The 19,338-nt window shown below is 39.2% G+C and overlaps 1 protein-coding gene across 2 annotated transcripts; it reads right to left on the reverse strand.

Moving 5' to 3' along the window:
• Positions 1-16,041: 16,041 nt before the first annotated feature.
• LOC107561655 (gastrula zinc finger protein XlCGF26.1-like) lies at positions 16,042-18,476 on the reverse strand. Of its 2 annotated transcripts, none has more exons than XM_016246127.1 (2): positions 17,181-18,476; positions 16,042-16,096 (listed from the first exon to the last, which is right to left on the reverse strand). In XM_016246127.1, the coding sequence occupies exon 1, from the start codon at positions 18,472-18,474 to the stop codon at positions 17,251-17,253; it is 1,224 nt and encodes a 407-aa protein (XP_016101613.1). In that variant the 5' UTR covers positions 18,475-18,476; the 3' UTR covers positions 16,042-16,096; positions 17,181-17,250. The 2 variants fall into 2 exon arrangements, with proteins under 2 accessions (XP_016101613.1, XP_016101614.1); XM_016246128.1 differs by lacking the exon at positions 16,042-16,096 and adding an exon at positions 16,996-17,087.
• Positions 18,477-19,338: the final 862 nt, after the last annotated feature.

Genomic DNA, 19,338 nt, shown 5'->3' on the forward strand with positions numbered 1-19,338 from the left:
GGAAACTCAGGGAAGGGACTCAGTTATGAGTCAGTAATGGAGCTTGTTGACACACGGTTGCTTGGCACAGGGTAAAAACTTTTTGTCGACAATTTCTATACTAGTCCCTCCCTTTTCTGTGGATGGATCAGAAATGACTCCCTCCTCTTTGTTCAGTGACGAGACACAAGGGACATGTTTCTGTGTTCAACCCTCCACAAAGCCCATGCTGGGGACACTGTTCAGAGGAGAGTCAGAGATGCAGACGGACACTGGGTGTTGAAGGACATATCTGTTCCACCAGCAGTGAAGGAGTACAACCGGCATGTATTATATATTCAACGATTTTTTTATGTTAATTTAAATTAAATAAAATATGTGGCTCAATGTTGTTTTTTCTGTCCATACAGGTGCATGATTGGGGTGGACCTCTCTGATGCCTTGATCAATTACTATAAAGTCATCCACAAGACCCAGAGGTGGTATAAGACATTCTTTATCACTTTCTGGACACTGCCGTTGTGAATGCCTTCTTGCTTTACAAGAGCATCACAAAAGGTAAAGGAGAGGTGCCCATGCACCAGAAGGCATTTCGGGAGACACTTGTTGAGGAGCTGGCAGCGGCAGACTTGCTCCATCGCCCACTCCACACAGAGCACATCACAAGCCTGTGCATTTCAGTGGACACAGCACCACAGGTCGTCATCCAATCAGAAAAAAACGCATGAAGTGACCAGGTGTAAACAGGCCCATGTTACACAACATGCGTTCTCTTTCTCAACTATTTAACGTTCCAAAACTGACTGTGTTTATGCTCGCCAAGATGGGCATTTTGACATAATTTTGTATGTATTTGAACGTTTTAGCGCAGTTAGCCACTCATTTTGGTATTTGTGGCTCACAAGCTATTTGAGACTGAACGCGGATTGTGCGCTCCACTAATATTGATCAGTTCTGGTGCGCGCGCTTTTGGCGTAAGCGCGAAACCTGCGGGAATGACTAAAATAATGCGCAATACAAGCATTTAACCGGAGCGAATGAGACATGTGTGAGAGAGAAGGGGTCGTCTGAGAATGCTCGGCTGACGTTATTGCCTGTGCCGCTGGTAACAAAACGGATCGGCTCGGAATCAGAAAGAAGTGAGACTGATCGGCCGATCACCGATCCAGGCCGATAATGAGGAAAATCGGCCGATTCCGATCCCTGGCCGATCGATCGGTGCAGTTACCAAATTTTTGGGCCTCAATAAATGCAACCAACAGAAACCTTTACCACACATTTTATCTTTTTACCATGCAATCAGTGCATACAATAGTATGTAACACAAATATTATCATAAAATACCACTTATTTACACTTAAAATTTCTTCTATATAAAGAAGTACTCTCCTGAAGACTTGTCATGTTGGATTAAGGTAATCAAAAATCTCTGTTTACATGGTAGATTCTTAATCAGAGTATTGTCTTAATCATATTAAAATTGGAGTATTGTTGTCCATGTAAACGTACTGACTGACTTAATACCTAAATTCAGCACTCTTCTATATCAATATGATGATAACATTTTGTAATTATTGTAATGATTGAGATCAGCTTGTTAGGGGAGAGAGCCATGAACTGAACTAATGAGCTGATGATCTCAGTCAGGTGTGTTAAATAAGGGAGACATGCAAAATGTGCAGAGCAGGGGGTCCCCAGGACTGGAATTGAGAACCACTGGGTTAGAGGGTGCATGGCGAAAACATGGTTGCACAGGCACATAACGCCGATGAGCAGGTGCTGTTGGCATTCTGATAACACCATCTCTGGCTGTCAGGAAGAATGAAAAAGAAAAAGTTATTTTACTGTATGTTCATTTATAATCTTACAGTTACATTAGCACTGCCTATGTTTTCAAAATGATGTGAAATATGTAAAGTTCACAGCATAGACTCTTTAAAATACGTCCAAGAGTTTTACACACCAGTGCTGCGTTTCTCAATAACAATTGATCTTAGCGATTATGAGCATTTTCTATGAGTAATTTTACAAAGGTTTGTTTTTTACATGCATTTCCCAAAAATGTATTTAACACAATCACACGTAGCCGTGCTTTAAGTGCTACTTAGGAGTTGCTATCCGTTTGTCAAGTGCTGAAACGTCACCTTCTAGAATGGCTCGTAATTGTAGTACACGCTTGTTTAATGAAATGTTTAGCTTAATGCTGTGTTCCAGACAACTCAGATTATAATATAATATTATATAATATTAATATACTATATAATCAATATATATTATAGTATGTAATATCTAAAGACGTTATTTCCAGGTACAATACATTTTCATGCACGTCAGGAAAGTCATTGACACGTTTTTTTCCCCCCCGAAAGTTTGTAAAGCACACTAGCCATTCCCCTGGTAGATAAAATATACAGCAGTGTATGTTTTATTCCTTTTTCATACTTTAATTTGTGATCAGTAATTAAATTTTTATTTTATTGGTTTAATTGTGTATTTGTTTGTTTGAAATAATTTAACATAAGCAAAGATACAAACTAATAAATAAATATACATAAGAACAATACTTAAATCACACTGGAAAGGAGTACATTTTATGGGCATTTTATCGGTTGTCCTGCAGGTGACCGTATAAATTTGTCTCCTTAAGATGCACTTGGGGAGTTACAATAACTTCAGAGCACTCGTAGATCTATGACGATTTTCAAGTTCTACTTAAGTTACGATGCTTTTGGGAAATGGACCGTAAGTCTAAGATGATCAGTACGATATGCTTAGCCTTATGTAGCTTTTGGGAAACACAGCCCATTCTTTTATTATGTGGACATTTCCACGCCCCTAAACACGACGCAGCACAAAACGAAATATAAGTGGTTGATTTACCTTCCAGTAATATGGCCTTGTGGGCAGTCCCTGGCTGCTTTGAATGGCCGAGGACAGCCCAACATAGTCGAAATTGGAGGAAATGTACCGCAACTGCTCAATATTTTAAACTACGGCAAAGAAGATGGTCAGGTATGGCCAATAGAGTACATGTGCACAAAAGAAAACAAGAAGCCTTATGGTGAAGCATAAAGAAGTCAAGGATGCAAGTTAAAGAAGTAGTCATGGTGTCAGTCATACAATTTTTCTTGGAACACAAACATGGTCTCAAGTTTGCATGACTTTACACGTCTTTACGTATGAATGTTTTTATTACACAGACTACAATTAAATTGAGAAGGAATGCACAGATGATTGTAGAAATCGCTCCTTTTTTAAACCTCGTCACTCTGAGGAAAATGGCAATTCCTCTCCAGAATGAGTTTGCAAGTGACGTTTCATGCTGCTTTGACATGTGAAACTCTTCTCACACTTAAGACACTTGTGAGGTCTCTCTCCAGTGTGAATTCTAATGTGAGTCTTAAGGTTTCCTTTAACCCTGAAACTATTTCCACATTGAGGGCAGGTGAAAGGCTTCTCTCCAGTGTGAATAATCATGTGGGCATTAAGGTGATATTTCCATGTAAAACACTTTCCACACTGAGGGCATATTAACGGCTTCTTTTCAAAGTGGATTTTCATGTGGACTTCAAGGGTTTCTTTGCAATTGAATATGTGTCCACACTGTTGGCAGGTAAAAGAGCTCTCTCCAGTTTGAATTCTCATGTGGGAATTAAGATTTGTAGTTTGAGTTTTTTGAGCTGTTTTTGGTGAGGAAGTCTTTTCCGTTTGTAAGCGACTAAAAGATTTTTCTTCAGTTTTGAAATCATGATGTTTTTCATTTTGATCTTTCTCTTCTGTTTCATTCAGTTCTTGAGTTTCCTCTTTCACTGCCATTAGATCTGTGGTGAAAAGAGACAAATAACACCAGTTTGGCATAAAACAACAGACATCAAAACATCTACATTTAGTCATTTAGCAGATGCTTTTATCCACAGCGACTTACAAATGAGGACAATAGAAGCAATCAAAACTAACGAAAGAGCAATAATATGTAAGTGCTATGACAAGTCTAAATAAATAATAAAAGAAAAGAAAACAAGTAGATACAACAGAAAAAAAGAACAGTGAACGCTAGTGTTAGAGGGTCTTTTTTAAAATAAAATAAAACAAGTTAAAAGAATATGTGCAAAGCTGACCTTATACGTCATTCCCCTGGAACTGTTTCCAGTGTACAACAGTGAGCGCAAGCGACATTAAAGTGATTATTACGTTTTGAATATGGATAATTTTCTTACAAAAACGCATCGATTCGCTACAGAAGGCCTTTATTCACCCCTATTTTGTGCCTCTTTGGGATGGCACTACAATGTGCCATTCACTTGCAGAACGCAAGCTTCTAGAGGGCACGTAAGCCTGAAGTATTGAATTTAGGTAAAGGGGTTCAGAGCTAGTGGTGGGTTTGTAAGCAAACATCAATGCCTTACATTTTATGCGAGCAGCTATTGGTAGCCAGTGCAAATTGATGAACAGAGACATGCATTCTTTTTGGCTTGTTAAAGACTAATCTTGCTGCCGCATTCTGGATTAATTGTAGAAGTTTGATAGAACTGGCTTGAAGACCTGCCAAGAGAGCATTGCAATATTCCAGCTTGGATAAAACAAGAGCTTGATCAAGGAGCTGTGTAGCATGTTTCAAAAGAAAGGGCCTGATCTTCCTAATGTAGAAAGCAAATCTGCAGGACTGGACAGATTTAGCCTTGTGTCTGAGAAATTCAGTTGATTATCAATCATAACTCAAAGGTTTCTGGCTGTCTTTGAAGAAGTTATGGTTGATGCACCTAGTTGGATGGTGAAATTGTGATGTTGAAATAGCAAGGTTGAGTTGAAGGTGATGGTCCTTCATCCAGCAAGAAAAGTCTGTAAGACAAGCTGAGATGGAGCAGCTATCGTCGGATCATCAGGATGGAATGAGAGGTAGATAATTGAGTGTCATCAGCATAGCAGTGATATGAAAGGCCATGTTTCTGAATGACAGAACCTAGTGATGCCATATAGACAGAAAAGAGAAGTGGTCCAAGAACTGAGCCCTGAGGCACACCAGTAGCTAGACGTTGCGACTTGGACACCTCACCCCTCCAAGATACCTTGAAGGACCTATCTGAGAGGTAAGACTCAAACCACAGTAGTGTGGTTCCTGAGATGCCCTTTGCCAATAGAGTTGACAAGAGGATCTGGTGGTTAACCGTGTCAAAAGCATTGGACAGATCAAGCAAGATAAGTATTTTAGATTTGAAAGATGCTCTTGCCAGTCTTAGTGCTTCAACAACTGAGAGCAAGGCAGCCTCGGTTGAATGTCCACTTCTGAAATCAGACTGGTTGCTGTCCAGGAGATTTTTATGATGCTCTTGCCAGTCTTAGTGCTTCACCAACTGAGAGCAAGGCAGTCTCGGTTGAATGTCCACTTCTGAAATCAGACTGGTTGCTGTCCAGGAGATTTTTATGATGCTCTTGCCAGTCTTAGTGCTTCAACAACTGAGAGCAAGGCAGTCTCGGTTGAATGTCCACTTCTGAAATCAGACTGGTTGCTGTCCAGGAGATTTTTATGTGTGAGAAAGGCAGAGACTTGGTTAAACACAACTCATTCAAGTGTTTTGCAATAAAAGGAAGAAGGGATACCGGACTGTAGTTCTCTAAAACAGCTGGGTTAAGAGTGGGTTTCCAAAGTAGTGGTGTTATTCAAAACTGCTTAAATGTTAAAGGGAAAACACCAGTTTGAAATGATTTGTTAAAGGGCACCTATTATGCAAAAATCCCTTTTACATGTTGTTTGGACATAAATGTGTGTTGGCAGTGTATGTACACAGCCACCCTATAATGATAAAAATCCACCCGCTCCTCTTTTTTTAATCCCCATAAATCATAAGCAGTGTCCCAGAGCAAGCCGATCACAGAATCTGTAAAGTGTGACCAGCCCCATGCATGATTGTTGATCGACACTGCCGTAAGCTAGCCGAGTCACCGCCCTGAGTAAACAGCACACAATTCACCATGTTTATCCTCACGCCAGAGCATTTAAAAGCATCATTCAAATAAGAAATGTCTTCTTACTAAGTCTATAGACGTTATTCAGTCCACAGCAGTAAGTGATTCTCTGCTTGTATTTTATTCTTTGGCTCATATTAATAGCATAGACAGCAGTATAGGTACTTTATATTACGCTGCTGTCACTTAAAACATAGATCTAATATAAACATGCGATTTCTTTCCCAGATGTTTACCTTCACAAACATAACCGACTGTGTTTTTGTAATTTGCACGTGTTTTTTAACATATGCATGTGAGTACTAAAGTTCTTTTTCACACAAGTTTGTGACAGCCTCTTTCTATACACGTGCTTCGGATGTGTGCACTCAGAAAATCGTCTATCAGAAGTTTAAAATAATATGGCTTTAAAATGCATGATTTCAGCACGATAGACATGATATTCAAAAACAAACGTGGTTTTTTTAGTAGTTACGAGCTGTAAAGGCACTTCCCTGTTTTAGAAAAGGGAGCGGAGTGCAGCAGCTAATTTGCATTTAAATAGACATACACTAAAACCGCGTGTTTCTGCTTCCACTCAAAATAAGCATTTTCAAAATGATATAATAAATGATCAGGGGTGCTTTTCCCAAAAACAAATATGGTCACAAGTTCTGTCGTTACCAATAGTTTAATGGAACTAACGACCATAGTTAGCTAACGATGCTTTTGGGAAACACACCCCTGTGTGGTATACTGAGCTGAAACTTCACGGATTATATAGAGAGTTATATTACATCTTGTAAAAAAAGGGGCATAATAGGTGCCTTTTAATGATGTATGTGAGTGAGTGCAGGTACAACTGTAGGTGAAATAGCTTGAAGGAGATGAGATGGAATAGGATCAAGCGAACAGGTAGTAGGAGGATTAGAAAGGATGAGTCTGGAGACTTCAGCCTCAGAGAGTGGAGAGAAGGATGTGAACGAGTGCATGTTTGCTGGTAAAATGTTTGGCAGATTGTATTGTGGAGAATTGTGCACTGATGATTGTAGTTTTATTAATGATGAATGTGGCAAACTCATCAGCAGTTAAGAGTTGATGGAGGAGGAGGACAAATGAGGAAGGAAAATGTTTAAAGAGCATTCAAGGGTTAGACGAATTGTTAATTTTGTTGTGATAGTAAGTCCTTTTAGCTGCAAAAACATTAGCAGAGAAGGAAGAGTGACTGATACACATTAAGGTCAGTAGTATTTTTTTATTTGTGCCATACCCTTTCAGCAGCGCTGAGCTTAGAACGATGGGCAGAAAGTGTGGTACGGGCTGGCCTGGAAAACAAGGGGCAGACAGTGACCAAACAAGATGTAAGAGTGAAGCAGAAAGTATCAGTAGCACTGTTAGCATCAAGAGATGATAACTGTTTAGGGGAAGGAAGCGAAGATGAAACCATGGCAGATAGCCGGGAGGGTGGGAGTAAGCGTAGTAGGTTACGTCGAAAGATGACATGTGGAGGGGTATGTGTTGTGTCTGGTCCTCCTCACTCTTAACCTCAACATGGTTCCTCTGTTTATAACCTCCAATAAATGCTGTTTCTAAGTTCCATTAAATGCTGTTTCAAAGTACTTGGAAGCTTTTGTCAGCTCTCTACTGCAATCTTGGCTCATTTTCTTGCCTGAAAAAGCTTCAAGATCACTGATAATCTGTGGTTTTCAACATTGCCACTGCTTTCTTCAAATTCAACCAAATATTTCCAATGAGAATTAAACCTGTAGAATGATGAACAGGCCACTTAAGAACATTCTTCAACCGATCCCTGAACCAAGCATAAGTAAATTTGGATGTGTACTTTGGGATGATTGTCCTGCAGGAGAGTCCATTGATCATCAAGCTTTAGTCTCTGCTCCAAAGGCATCAGAATCTTTGCCAAAAGGATCTGAAACTTTATAGAATCATTATGTCCTTCATACATTCTCCTATATATCTTCTTGCACCAGACACACCGCTGATCCATGGGTCCAAAAGTTCCAGTTTGGTCACATCACTCCATAAAACATTCTTCCAGAACGCCACCAGTCTATCCAAATTAATTTTCGTATGTTCAATTCAGCCTTTTATGTTGTTCTTGGCTTAATTGCGTTATGACAATTTAAACAGCAATGCTGAATAGAGGTTGAATGATTATGACATATGTTTACAAAAAAAAATATATATATATATATATATATATATATATATGTGTATATTCTATAACTCTATTTAATATTAAATTTTCAGCCCAGGAAGGACTCCGTATACCCAGTTCAGCCCAGGAAGGGCTCCGGATCCCCAGTTAAGCCCAGGAAGAGCCCCAGCCCCAGAGCCCGCTCCCGTGTCGGCTCCAGCCCCAGAGCGCCCTCAAGAGCCCGCTCCTCCAGAGCGCCGACCAGAGCGACCCCCAGGATTCCTAGATTTCCCCAAGAAGATTTTTTTTTTGGGGGGGGGGGCGGATACACCCGTGGCCATGGCCTCCTGAGTCCCCTGCTCCACCGCGGCCTCCCGAGGTCCCTGATCCGCCACAGCCTCCCGAGGTCCCTGATCCGCCACGGCCTCCCGAGGTCCCTGATCCACCGTGGCCCCCCCGAGTATCCGGCTCCGCCATGGCCTCTCAAGTATCCTGCTCCGCCACGGCCTCCCGAAGTCCCTGCTCCGCTATGGCCTCACGAGTATCCTGCTCCGCCATGGCCTCCCGTGTCCTCTGCTCCGCCATGGTTCCCAGATCCACTCTGGAGGCTCTCCGTGGCTCTGCCCGATTCCAGTCCTGCACCAGCCTCCAGGGTGCCCACCCCCCCTCCCCGATGATACGGTTATGGCGCGGGTCGCGCCCTTCCGGGAGGCGATCTGTCACACCCCTGTGGACTGTCTATTATGGTTTCTCCCTCTGTGTCCTTATTTGGTTGTTCCTGTTCTCATTATGAGTTAATCAATTCATTGTGCTCACCTGTCTGCCCCTCGCTATCCACCCTATATCAGTTCCTGTCCATTGTGTTCCAGTTTGTCAGTTATTGTGAATGTTACTCTGTGCGTGTGCTCCTACCCTCTTGTGAAGTTATTAAAGGTTTCTTGTATCCTTCATCCTCGTCGTCCTGCCTGTTCTCTGGCACAGCAACACTGTGACAGCTATTAGATCTTTCATAGAGCACAACTTTTTCTTGAAGAGCTATAATGATATATACAGCCAAAATATATACAGAACTACCCAATTTTGCTATAAGTTTGATTGCATCATATAATAATTGCTGTTAATAGTGTTCATTGTCTGTTTGATTACATCTTTAATTAATTTTTCCGTACATTTCTGCCATATGTACATTAATTGACAGTCACCACTAAATATTGTAGAAACTTAATTTGCTGTAAAGTTGCCTTGCAACGATTTGTATCGTAAAAAGCGCTATACAAATAAACTTGAATTGAATATATCCATATTTCTTGTAATAAATTTTGACAAGCCAAAAAAATAATGACCAAAAATCTCCCAGCCATCTAGATCCTGATAGAGGGATGTACCGTTATGTTATTTTTCATAATTAAGAACCTGGTTGCTGGATTTACAGAAATAGCCTCGTTTTTGGATAATAATAGCCTTCTTTCACCTTAGACTACTTTTATTAATAACTGAAAAAATGAACATTAGAGTTTTTTGTATTCTGTAGAGTGGGACATTTTAATAAGGATCAGATGAGTGAGTTCAGCTTTGAGAATGAAAACCAACCTGTTTGTTCCTCAGTATCTTCATGTTTGACTCTGAATGCTTCTTCAATCTTCATGTCTTCACTCTCACTATTATAAAGATGCCTTTTATTAAAGAGGAGTCACGTGGATCTCAGCTTCTTCAGCAGGAGTTTTTCTGTGTGCTTGGTCACTTTGTCCCGTTTAAGATGAGAATAATTGACAAAGAAAAATAAATCCAAACTAAATCTGAGTTGCGTCTCAATCAGCTCCTTAGTTCCTTTTCTTTTAGTTTATTTTCCTGATTTTAAACGTGTGCAGTCTTCGAAGGACGCAGCCTTCCGTTTGAGAGGCACCCATAGATATGATTTGTTGAACTGAAAAAGGCTCTGAATGAGGAGTTGATTTCTCTCGATGAGATCAATTCCAACCTTTGGAATCAACTCTTGATTCCCAACGCTTCGGAATCAAGGAATCGATTCTTTTTAGAATCTATTCCCAGCCCTGAGGTGCAGTGGTGATGTCAAAACCCTCGACATAAATTTACTCATAAATTGAGAAGAAAAAAACATTGCGGAAAAATCTTTAAAAAATAAATAAATACGATGAAGTAGTTATCCGGGTTCTGACACCTAGCATATTTGACATTTTCCCTCATCCAGTTTGGCTTAAAAAGGGACAAAATACATAGTTTGGGGGACTCTAGGACAAACATTTGTGTGTTCAACATGAGTGTCAATAATGACCTGGGGCCCGTTCTTCGTACGTCGCTTATTACATCCGAGATGAAATGTCACAGCCAAGATGATATCATCGCGCTAATCAAGATCTGGCTAATTGGGTTCTTCGGACGCACCTGTTGTTGATGATTAGTCTGGCTGGCTTGAGTTATCTAAGATAATTGCGCGTTCATGGGTTGGTTTAAAAGGGGCTATTGCTGCGTTCAAGTCCTCCTGGGACATTCGTACTTACGAGTTGACAAGTCGTAATTACGACGTCAGGTCAGTTTAGTCGGCACAAGATGGCGGTGTACCTTCTTTTAAGTGGTTAATAAATTACAAGAAAATACAACAGGGTCTGCATTTTTTTACTTGGATTTCATTAACTAGCTGCGTAACAAGAACATGACCAGTTTAAGTTTATAGGACAACTAGACTATCAATTTAAACAAAAATTTACCACGTTGCATCCATCGATTCCGCCATGTTTCTCATTGACACGCCCCCAACTCGGAAACTCGGGGCTTAAAGAAAATTTAGAGTTTCCCCACTCGTAATAACGACTTTGTGGTGGCGTTTATGTGCGTTCAACTCGTAAATACGATCTATCCAACATGACTTGAACGCACCATATGTATCGATACTCGAAACCACGATCAGCAGTGCAGCGATTGGCTGGTGACAAGACCGCAACGTAATAACATCATATAATTAAAAAAGACATCTGACGAAAAACTTGACTTTTGATTTTTGGACTTTTATAAGGAAACAGCCAAGCGAGCAAAACTACATGTTATAATAGATAAATGAAATGTGCACTTTTTTTTTTTAATTTAATTTTTTTTTTACATGATTCCCAATTATTTATATTCACGATTTCTAATATTTGTACAGGCTTTACGTTTTTATTTCAATGTAGTAATTAGCAATTCATTTAATTTTATCTTTGAAGCAGATTTGTTACGTGACAGCATTAATTAAAGTTTCTTAAGGGTCAAGATCATTATCTGCGTCTCCTGAACTCTATCAAGCCACTCCCACAATATCTGTCACCACTCAGATTAATGCTCGACTCTACATTATCTGTGTAGCATGTGTGTAAGACTCTAATACAATTATGAAGTAATAATTTTATGACTAATAAATATTTCAATGAGTAAAACTGGCTGTGTCTATAGTATTAAAGACTACACAACATTATTATATTATCTTTAAATTAATTTTTAAATGATTATTATTTTAAATTATTGTCCCTGGATCAGTAGGGTACTCTTGTAATAAAGTCGCGGTGGTAGCGAACAGATTTTAAGTATCAATTCTGCTTAAAAAGATGCAAAATAATCATGTTTACATGAAATAAGCTGCTCCCGAGCAGGTTTAAGCTCACGGAGCTGTTGCTATTACAGCAACTCCGGGATGAGCTTCGAAGAACCAACCAATCCAAGATCAGGCCAAATCATCAACAATCAAATCCGGCTAACTGAGTTAGCGACGTACGAAGAACGGGCCCCTGTTCTCTTCAGATTATCTAAATAATGCATTGTAATTTCTAGCAGTAGGAAGAATAGTTTTAAATTCAGTAGTAAAGTACAGTGTCTGTGAAGGATGTGCTTCTCTGTTGCTTATAGGGATACTTAACCCCAAAATGAAAATGGACACCATTTACTCGCTTCATGCCTTTCCAAATCCAAAAGACATTGGTTAATCTTCAAAGTGACACAACTAAAGATATGGATGTTAGAGGAAGAATGGATGAGATGGTAAAGAAGACAACAACTGTGAAACACACAGAATTATATATTTATATTAGTGCTGACAAATGATTAATTGCGATTAATCGCATCCAAAATAAAAGTATTTACATGTATATATTTATATTCATATAAATGATATCATATATATATTTAATATATAAACGTAACATATTTTCCTTAAATATATACATGCATGTGTGTGTATTTATATATACATAAATATATGCAACATACACACGCATATATGTAAACAAAAACTTTTACTTTGGATGCGATTAATCACGATTAAATGCACACATTTTTTATTGTTACTGACAAACGGTTACCATTGTTTAGAACAAACTATATACAAGCTAAACAAACAAAAGCCAAGCTTTAAGCAAAGAACTTAAACATAAAATGTTAAGAACTGGTGTGGTGGGGGGGAACACAAACAAACTGAACATAGATAGATGCAGACAGATAACTATTTACATCTTAGTGCTTAGCTGATTGAAACGCGGAGGTTAATGTGTTTTAGGATCAGCCTCATGGCCAGCCTGGAGATCAGGTCATCCACATTACCACAATAGATGTTTTCAGGAATTACATAGTCCACTGAGTAACTGGTCAAGAAGTGGCATGTATCATGGATCTCCGAGACACTACTCCGAGATTATATCTGAAATCTGCTTCAGTTTCTTGGACCTGCCCCTTTAGCAATCTAAGTTTTACCAAAAAAAGCTAATAATTAAAATAATAAATTAGTAATGGAAGTGTCAAGTGTCACGCTGTATCCCAATTCGCCTGCTTATGCTTGTGCCCTAAAAGTATGTACTCTTTTTTTGTGAACAAAAAGTACATACTTTAGAGTGAGTAGCAGAAGAGTAGGCAAGGTTTTTAATAACCCGTCAATCATCTTGTCACAGATCCTCTACATTTAATTTATTAGAATTATAGAAGCACGTTGATCAGTCATGAGTCTTTTATGCGGAAAAACTTCCCTCGTTCGCTGCTCCCTTCTCCATAAGCTTGGGATATCTTTTGAAGTTCATTCACTGGACAAAATGCATTCATTCAGAATACCCCTCAACGTCACCAAACACAGAAGATGCTTGAATTGTATTGAAATGTATTATTTAATCTAGATTTTCATATTTGAAAGCACTAGACTAAATTATAAATGTTGGGATAATTAATATGAAAATAAATGTAATTTGGTTATATTAGATCTTTTATTTAACCATAATCATGATATTGTAACGGTTGTGCTCGCTTTATACCCACAAACAACTGCACGTAAATTATGACTGGATTAATTCAATTTAATAGTAACAGTGGAGCCTCAACATCTTTTCACCGTGTTTATTTTAGACAGACCTCTTACAGTGTGTGGTGACAGGTTTCCCTCTCAACTTCCAGTGAAGTGATGTATTGACCGTCCCTTATTCCTAAATTATACCTTTCACAGTGCACTTTAAACTATTTTGCGCCTCTTCCTCAGCTAACCTCACATACATGATGCACTATCTACAGATGTTTCCTAAAACCACAACACAGCTCTTATTATTTCCTCGACACATTCATGGTAATTACTTTTGCTGGGGCTTTGCGGCAAGCTTTAGCCTACTGCATGCATTTGAACGCAGATCTCTTCAGCTGCGCTGATGGACACTAAACAGAGCCGCTCTTGACAGTCGCTGTAGCACGGTCTCGTGTTGTTTCCACCAGCACAGCAATTTTTTTTTAATGTTAAGAACTGGTGTGGTGGGGGGGAACACAAACAAACTGAACATAGATAGATGCAGACAGATAACTATTTACATCTTAGTGCTTAGCTGATTGAAACGCGGAGGTTAATGTGTTTTAGGATCAGCCTCATGGCCAGCCTGGAGATCAGGTCATCCACATTACCACAATAGATGTTTTCAGGAATTACATAGTCCACTGAGTAACTGGTCAAGAAGTGGCATGTATCATGGATCTCCGAGACACTACTCCGAGATTATATCTGAAATCTGCTTCAGTTTCTTGGACCTGCCCCTTTAGCAATCTAAGTTTTACCAAAAAAAGCTAATAATTAAAAATAAATTAGTACTGGAAGTGCCAAGTGTCACGCTGTATCCCAATTCGCCTGCTTATGCTTGTGCCCTAAAAGTATGTACTCTTTTTTGTGAACAAAAAGTACATACTTTAGAGTGAGTAGCAGAAGAGTAGGCAAGGTTTTTAATAACCCGTCAATCATCTTGTCACAGATCCTCTACATTTAATTTATTAGAATTATAGAAGCACGTTGATCAGTCATGAGTCTTTTATGCGGAAAAACTTCCCTCGTTCGCTGCTCCCTTCTCCATAAGCTTGGGATATCTTTTGAAGTTCATTCACTGGACAAAATGCATTCATTCAGAATACCCCTCAACGTCACCAAACACAGAAGATGCTTGAATTGTATTGAAATGTATTATTTAATCTAGATTTTCATATTTGAAAGCACTAGACTAAATTATAAATGTTGGGATAATTAATATGAAAATAAATGTAATTTGGTTATATTAGATCTTTTATTTAACCATAATCATGATATTGTAACGGTTGTGCTCGCTTTATACCCACAAACAACTGCACGTAAATTATGACTGGATTAATTCAATTTAATAGTAACAGTGGAGCCTCAACATCTTTTCACCATGTTTATTTTAGACAGACCTCTTACAGTGTGTGGTGACAGGTTTCCCTCTCAACTTCCAGTGAAGTGATGTATTGACCGTCCCTTATTCCTAAATTATACCTTTCACAGTGCACTTTAAACTATTTTGCGCCTCTTCCTCAGCTAACCTCACATACATGATGCACTATCTACAGATGTTTCCTAAAACCACAACACAGCTCTTATTATTTCCTCGACACATTCATGGTAATTACTTTTGCTGGGGCTTTGCGGCAAGCTTTAGCCTACTGCATGCATTTGAACGCAGATCTCTTCAGCTGCGCTGATGGACACTAAACAGAGCCGCTCTTGACAGTCGCTGTAGCACGGTCTCGTGTTGTTTCCACCAGCACAGCAATTTTTTTTTCATCACTGATTGATGGATGTCTAAAATATACAAATTAGGAGAAGCCTAAAACAGGCCTGCATCTGAACTATGACGTGAAAACTGGCCCGACATGGTGCTTGCCATTCAGGCCAAAGAGTTCAATCTTTTGTTTCTCATGGTCTGAGGGTCCTTCAGGTGCCTTTTGACAAACTCCAGGCGGGCTGTCGTGTGCCTTTTACTGAGGAGTGGCTTCCGTCTGGCCACTCTACCATACAGGCCTCATTGGTGGAGTGCTGCAGAGATGGTTGTTCTTCTGGAAGGTTCTCCTCTCTCCACAGAGAAACACTGGAGTTCTGTCAGAGTGACCATCAGGTTCTTGGTCACCTCCCTGATTAAGGCCCTTCTCCTCCGATCGCTCCGTTTGGCCAGGTGGCCCGCTCTAGGAAGAGTCCTGGTGGTTCCAAACTTCTTCCATTTACGGATGGAGGCCACTGTGCTCGTTGGGACCTTCAATGCTGCAGAAATTTTTCTGTACCCTTCCCCAGATCTGTGCCTCGATACAATCCTGTCTCGGAGGTCTACAGACAATTGCTAGGACTTCATGGCTTGGTTTGTGCTCTGACATGCACTGTTAACTGGGGGACCTTCTTGTCCAATCAACTGAATTTACCACAGGTGGACTGCAGTCAAGTTGTAGAAACATCTCAAGGATGATCAGTGGAAACAGGATGCACCTGAGCTCAATTTTAAGTGTCATGGCAAAGGCTGTGAATACTCGTGTACATTTGATTTTTTTATTTGAATAAATTTGCATAGATTTCAAACAAACTTCTTTCACGTTGTCATTATGGGGTATTGTTTGTAGAATTTTGAAGAAAATAATGAATTTAATCCATTTTGGAATTTTGGATCATAAAAAAAAAAAGTGGACAAATTGAAGCTCTGAACTTTTCGGATGCACTGTTGGATCAGCTCCAGCATCCTGCAAGCCTACAAGCAGCAAGAATGATTAAATGTCTAATATATATTTAGCAAGAATAAGAAAGAAAGACAAACTGCTTAGGGTTGCTTATTGCAGCCAATTAATTTAAGATTAAACAGTAAGTATATGTAGGCTACTGGAAACTCAACAAGGAATGAACTGTGCTGATAACAAAATATTTCAGAGCTGAGCATAACTAGAATATTTCCATGCTTTTCCAGATCATACATTTAAAGTTGCCTGGTATTTACAGAATTCCACAATCAGCAAATGTATCCAGATATTACAATTTTTAATTGAAATCGAATTAATAAGCTAAAAAAAAAACTCCTAATGGAAACAAGTCATTGTGTTCAGTTTGTGTCCATTTATTTATGATATTCCAGTTGCATTGTTACATTTCACAGCAAGGTAGAAGTTTGACAAATATTTTGATTCAGTGGAATGAACACTTGGATTTGAGTGACAGCTCAACATAGTCGAAATTTGATGGAATCTACTGTAACCACTCAATATTTGAAACTACAGCCAAGATGGTCAGGTATGGCCACAGGAGTGCACAAAAGAAAATAAACAGCCTTATGGTGAAGCATAAAGAAGTGCAAATAAAAGGAGTCATGAAGGTGACAATCAGATGTAGGAGCCCAGTCTCATGAAAATGCGTATAAATAGTACGCCAAATAAAAACGAAAACTCGTGGTATTGATACGCAAAAATGGACTTTGGCGTGCATATGATACGCATGTGTTTTGCGTGCATATGATACGCAGTTTTCACGTACATATGATACGCATCTACCCCACAACCCTAAACCTACCCATCGCGTAGCATATACATGCCAAAGTCCATTTTTGCGTATCAATACCACAAGTTTTAGTTTTTATTTGGCGTACTATTTATACGCACTTTCATGAGATCGGGTTGGATGTAGCCTGCATTCAGCTGCAGCGTGAACGTAGCCTTGATTTCACACAGCATTTTTCTTCTCCTACTTTAACAAAGAACACAAACAGGGTCTCACATTTGCATGACTTCACACATGTATCTATGTGAAAAGGGGAAAAAAATAAGTTATTACACTGACCATAACTGAATTGCCTTCCAGAATGAACGCACAGATGATTGTAGAAGTTGCTCATTTTCTAAACGTCTTGTCACACTGAGGAAAACGGCAATTTCTTCCCAGAATGAGTTCTCAAATGATGTTTCAGGTCTTTGTTATACGTGAAACTCATGTCACACTGAAGACATGTGAACGGCTTCTCTCCAGTGTGAATCCTCATGTGAGTCACTAAGTTTCCTTTAACTCTGAAACTCTTTCCACACTGTTTGCAGGTGAAAGGTTTCTCTCCAGTGTGAATTCTCAAGTGAGACTCAAGGTTTGCATTGTTTGTGAGACTCTTTCCACAGTGATGGCACATGAAAGGCTTTTCTCCTAAGTGAATTGTAACATGATTCTTAAGACATTTCTTGTCTATGAAACTCCTTTCGCACTGATGACATTTAAAACTGTTCTCTCTTGAGTGAATCCTCATGTGATTATTAAGGTTTTCTTTATATCTGAAACAGTTTCCACATTGATTACAGATGTAAGGCTTCTCTCCAGTGTGAATCCTCATGTGAACATTATGGCATTTTTTCTGTTTAAAACTCTTTCCACATTGAACACATATGAACGGTCTCTCTCCGGTGTGAATTCTCATGTGATTATTAAGATCTCCATTTACTGTGAAACTCTTTCCACACTGTTTGCAGGCGTAAGGTCTCTCTCCAATGTGAAACCTCATGTGGACATTAAGGTTTTTTTTGTGTGTGAAACTCTTTCCACACTGATCACATTCATACGGTCTCTCTCCAGTGTGAATCCTCATGTGAACATTAAGGGATTTTTTCTCTTTAAAACTCTTTCCACACTGAACACATATGAACGGTCTCTCTCCGGTGTGAATTCTCATGTGAATTTTAAGATCTCCATTTACTGTGAAACTCTTCCCACACTGTTTGCAGGCGTAAGGTCTCTCTCCAATGTGAATCCTCATGTGGACATTAAGGTTTTTTTTCTGTGTAAATCTCTTTCCACACTGAGGGCATATTAATGGCTTCTTTTCCATGTGAATTTTCATGTGGACTGTAAGGCTTCCTTTTCGATTGAAAATTTGTCCACACTGTTGGCAGGTGAAAGAGGTCTCTCCAGTTTGAATTCTCCTGTGGGAATTAAGGCTTGTAGTTTGTGTTTTTTGAGCTTTATTTCGTAAGAAAATCTTTTCAGTACTTGAGTAACTAACTGATTTGTCTTCAGTTTTGAAGTCATAATGTTTCTCCTTTCGGTCTTTCTCTTCTGTTTCATTCAGTGCTTGACTCTCTTCTTTCAGTGCCATCAGGTCTGGAGAAATAAGAAAAATACAAGTTAAAACCAGTTTAATGGCACAAAGCAAAAGACGTCAAATTATTTAGACTTGTGCAGTCGATCAATTATAAAATTAACCAATTAATTGCACATTTTAAGTAATGAATTACATTTTAACATGATAGATATTGTCATAATTTCACATTGAATCTCCAAATTAATGTAGAAACTACAATGATTGTGCATTTAATATATGTGGTTTACTGGCATCCTTTTTCCAAGTAGCATATTATTATGAAGGCTATTATTGATATCAATACTGCTACTGATCTGCCTCTATTAAATGCATTTCCCCCGAAATTTTAGCCATTAATTACAGCCATTCGATATTACATTACAGTATAATTGAAAGACATTATAGGTTTTCCTTACTATACACTTAATAGGCTTTGAAATATAGTGAACTTAAAACACAATCTTCACAAAGTATCGCATCAGATAGTGTGCTATAGATTCCCTGAGGAACAATTCCACTCATTCTCTACTATAAGAGAGGAAGAGTTGTATAAACTTGTTAAATCATCTAAACCAACAACATGTATGTTAGACCCTATTCCATCTCCAAGCTCCTAATGGTGCTTTTCCACTGCGTGGTACGACACGGCTCAGTACGGTACGACACGGCTCGGTTTGCGTTTCCACTGCAGTTCAGTACCGCTTTAGAGTGGGTGGTATTATTCACATGTCGTTATAGTTGCGCCGCCTCTACTGCCGCGACTCCTAAAAAACTTTTTCATTCCGCGTCACCCCATTAAGCTCTCGCTGGATCCACTCCTCTGCTATCAACGAGAAGAACGTCTGTACTTCCTCAACAGACAACGAAACAGCCACTTTT

Source organism: Sinocyclocheilus grahami, unplaced genomic scaffold (assembly GCF_001515645.1).
Source record: "Sinocyclocheilus grahami isolate Dianchi unplaced genomic scaffold, SAMN03320097.WGS_v1.1 scaffold786.1, whole genome shotgun sequence".
NCBI lineage: Eukaryota > Metazoa > Chordata > Actinopteri > Cypriniformes > Cyprinidae > Sinocyclocheilus > Sinocyclocheilus grahami.

Coding starts and splice junctions, on each gene's coding strand:
- LOC107561655 (XM_016246127.1), bottom strand. CDS start 18,474: ATGGCACTGAAAGAAGAGAGTCAAGCACTGAATGAAACAGAAGAGAAA.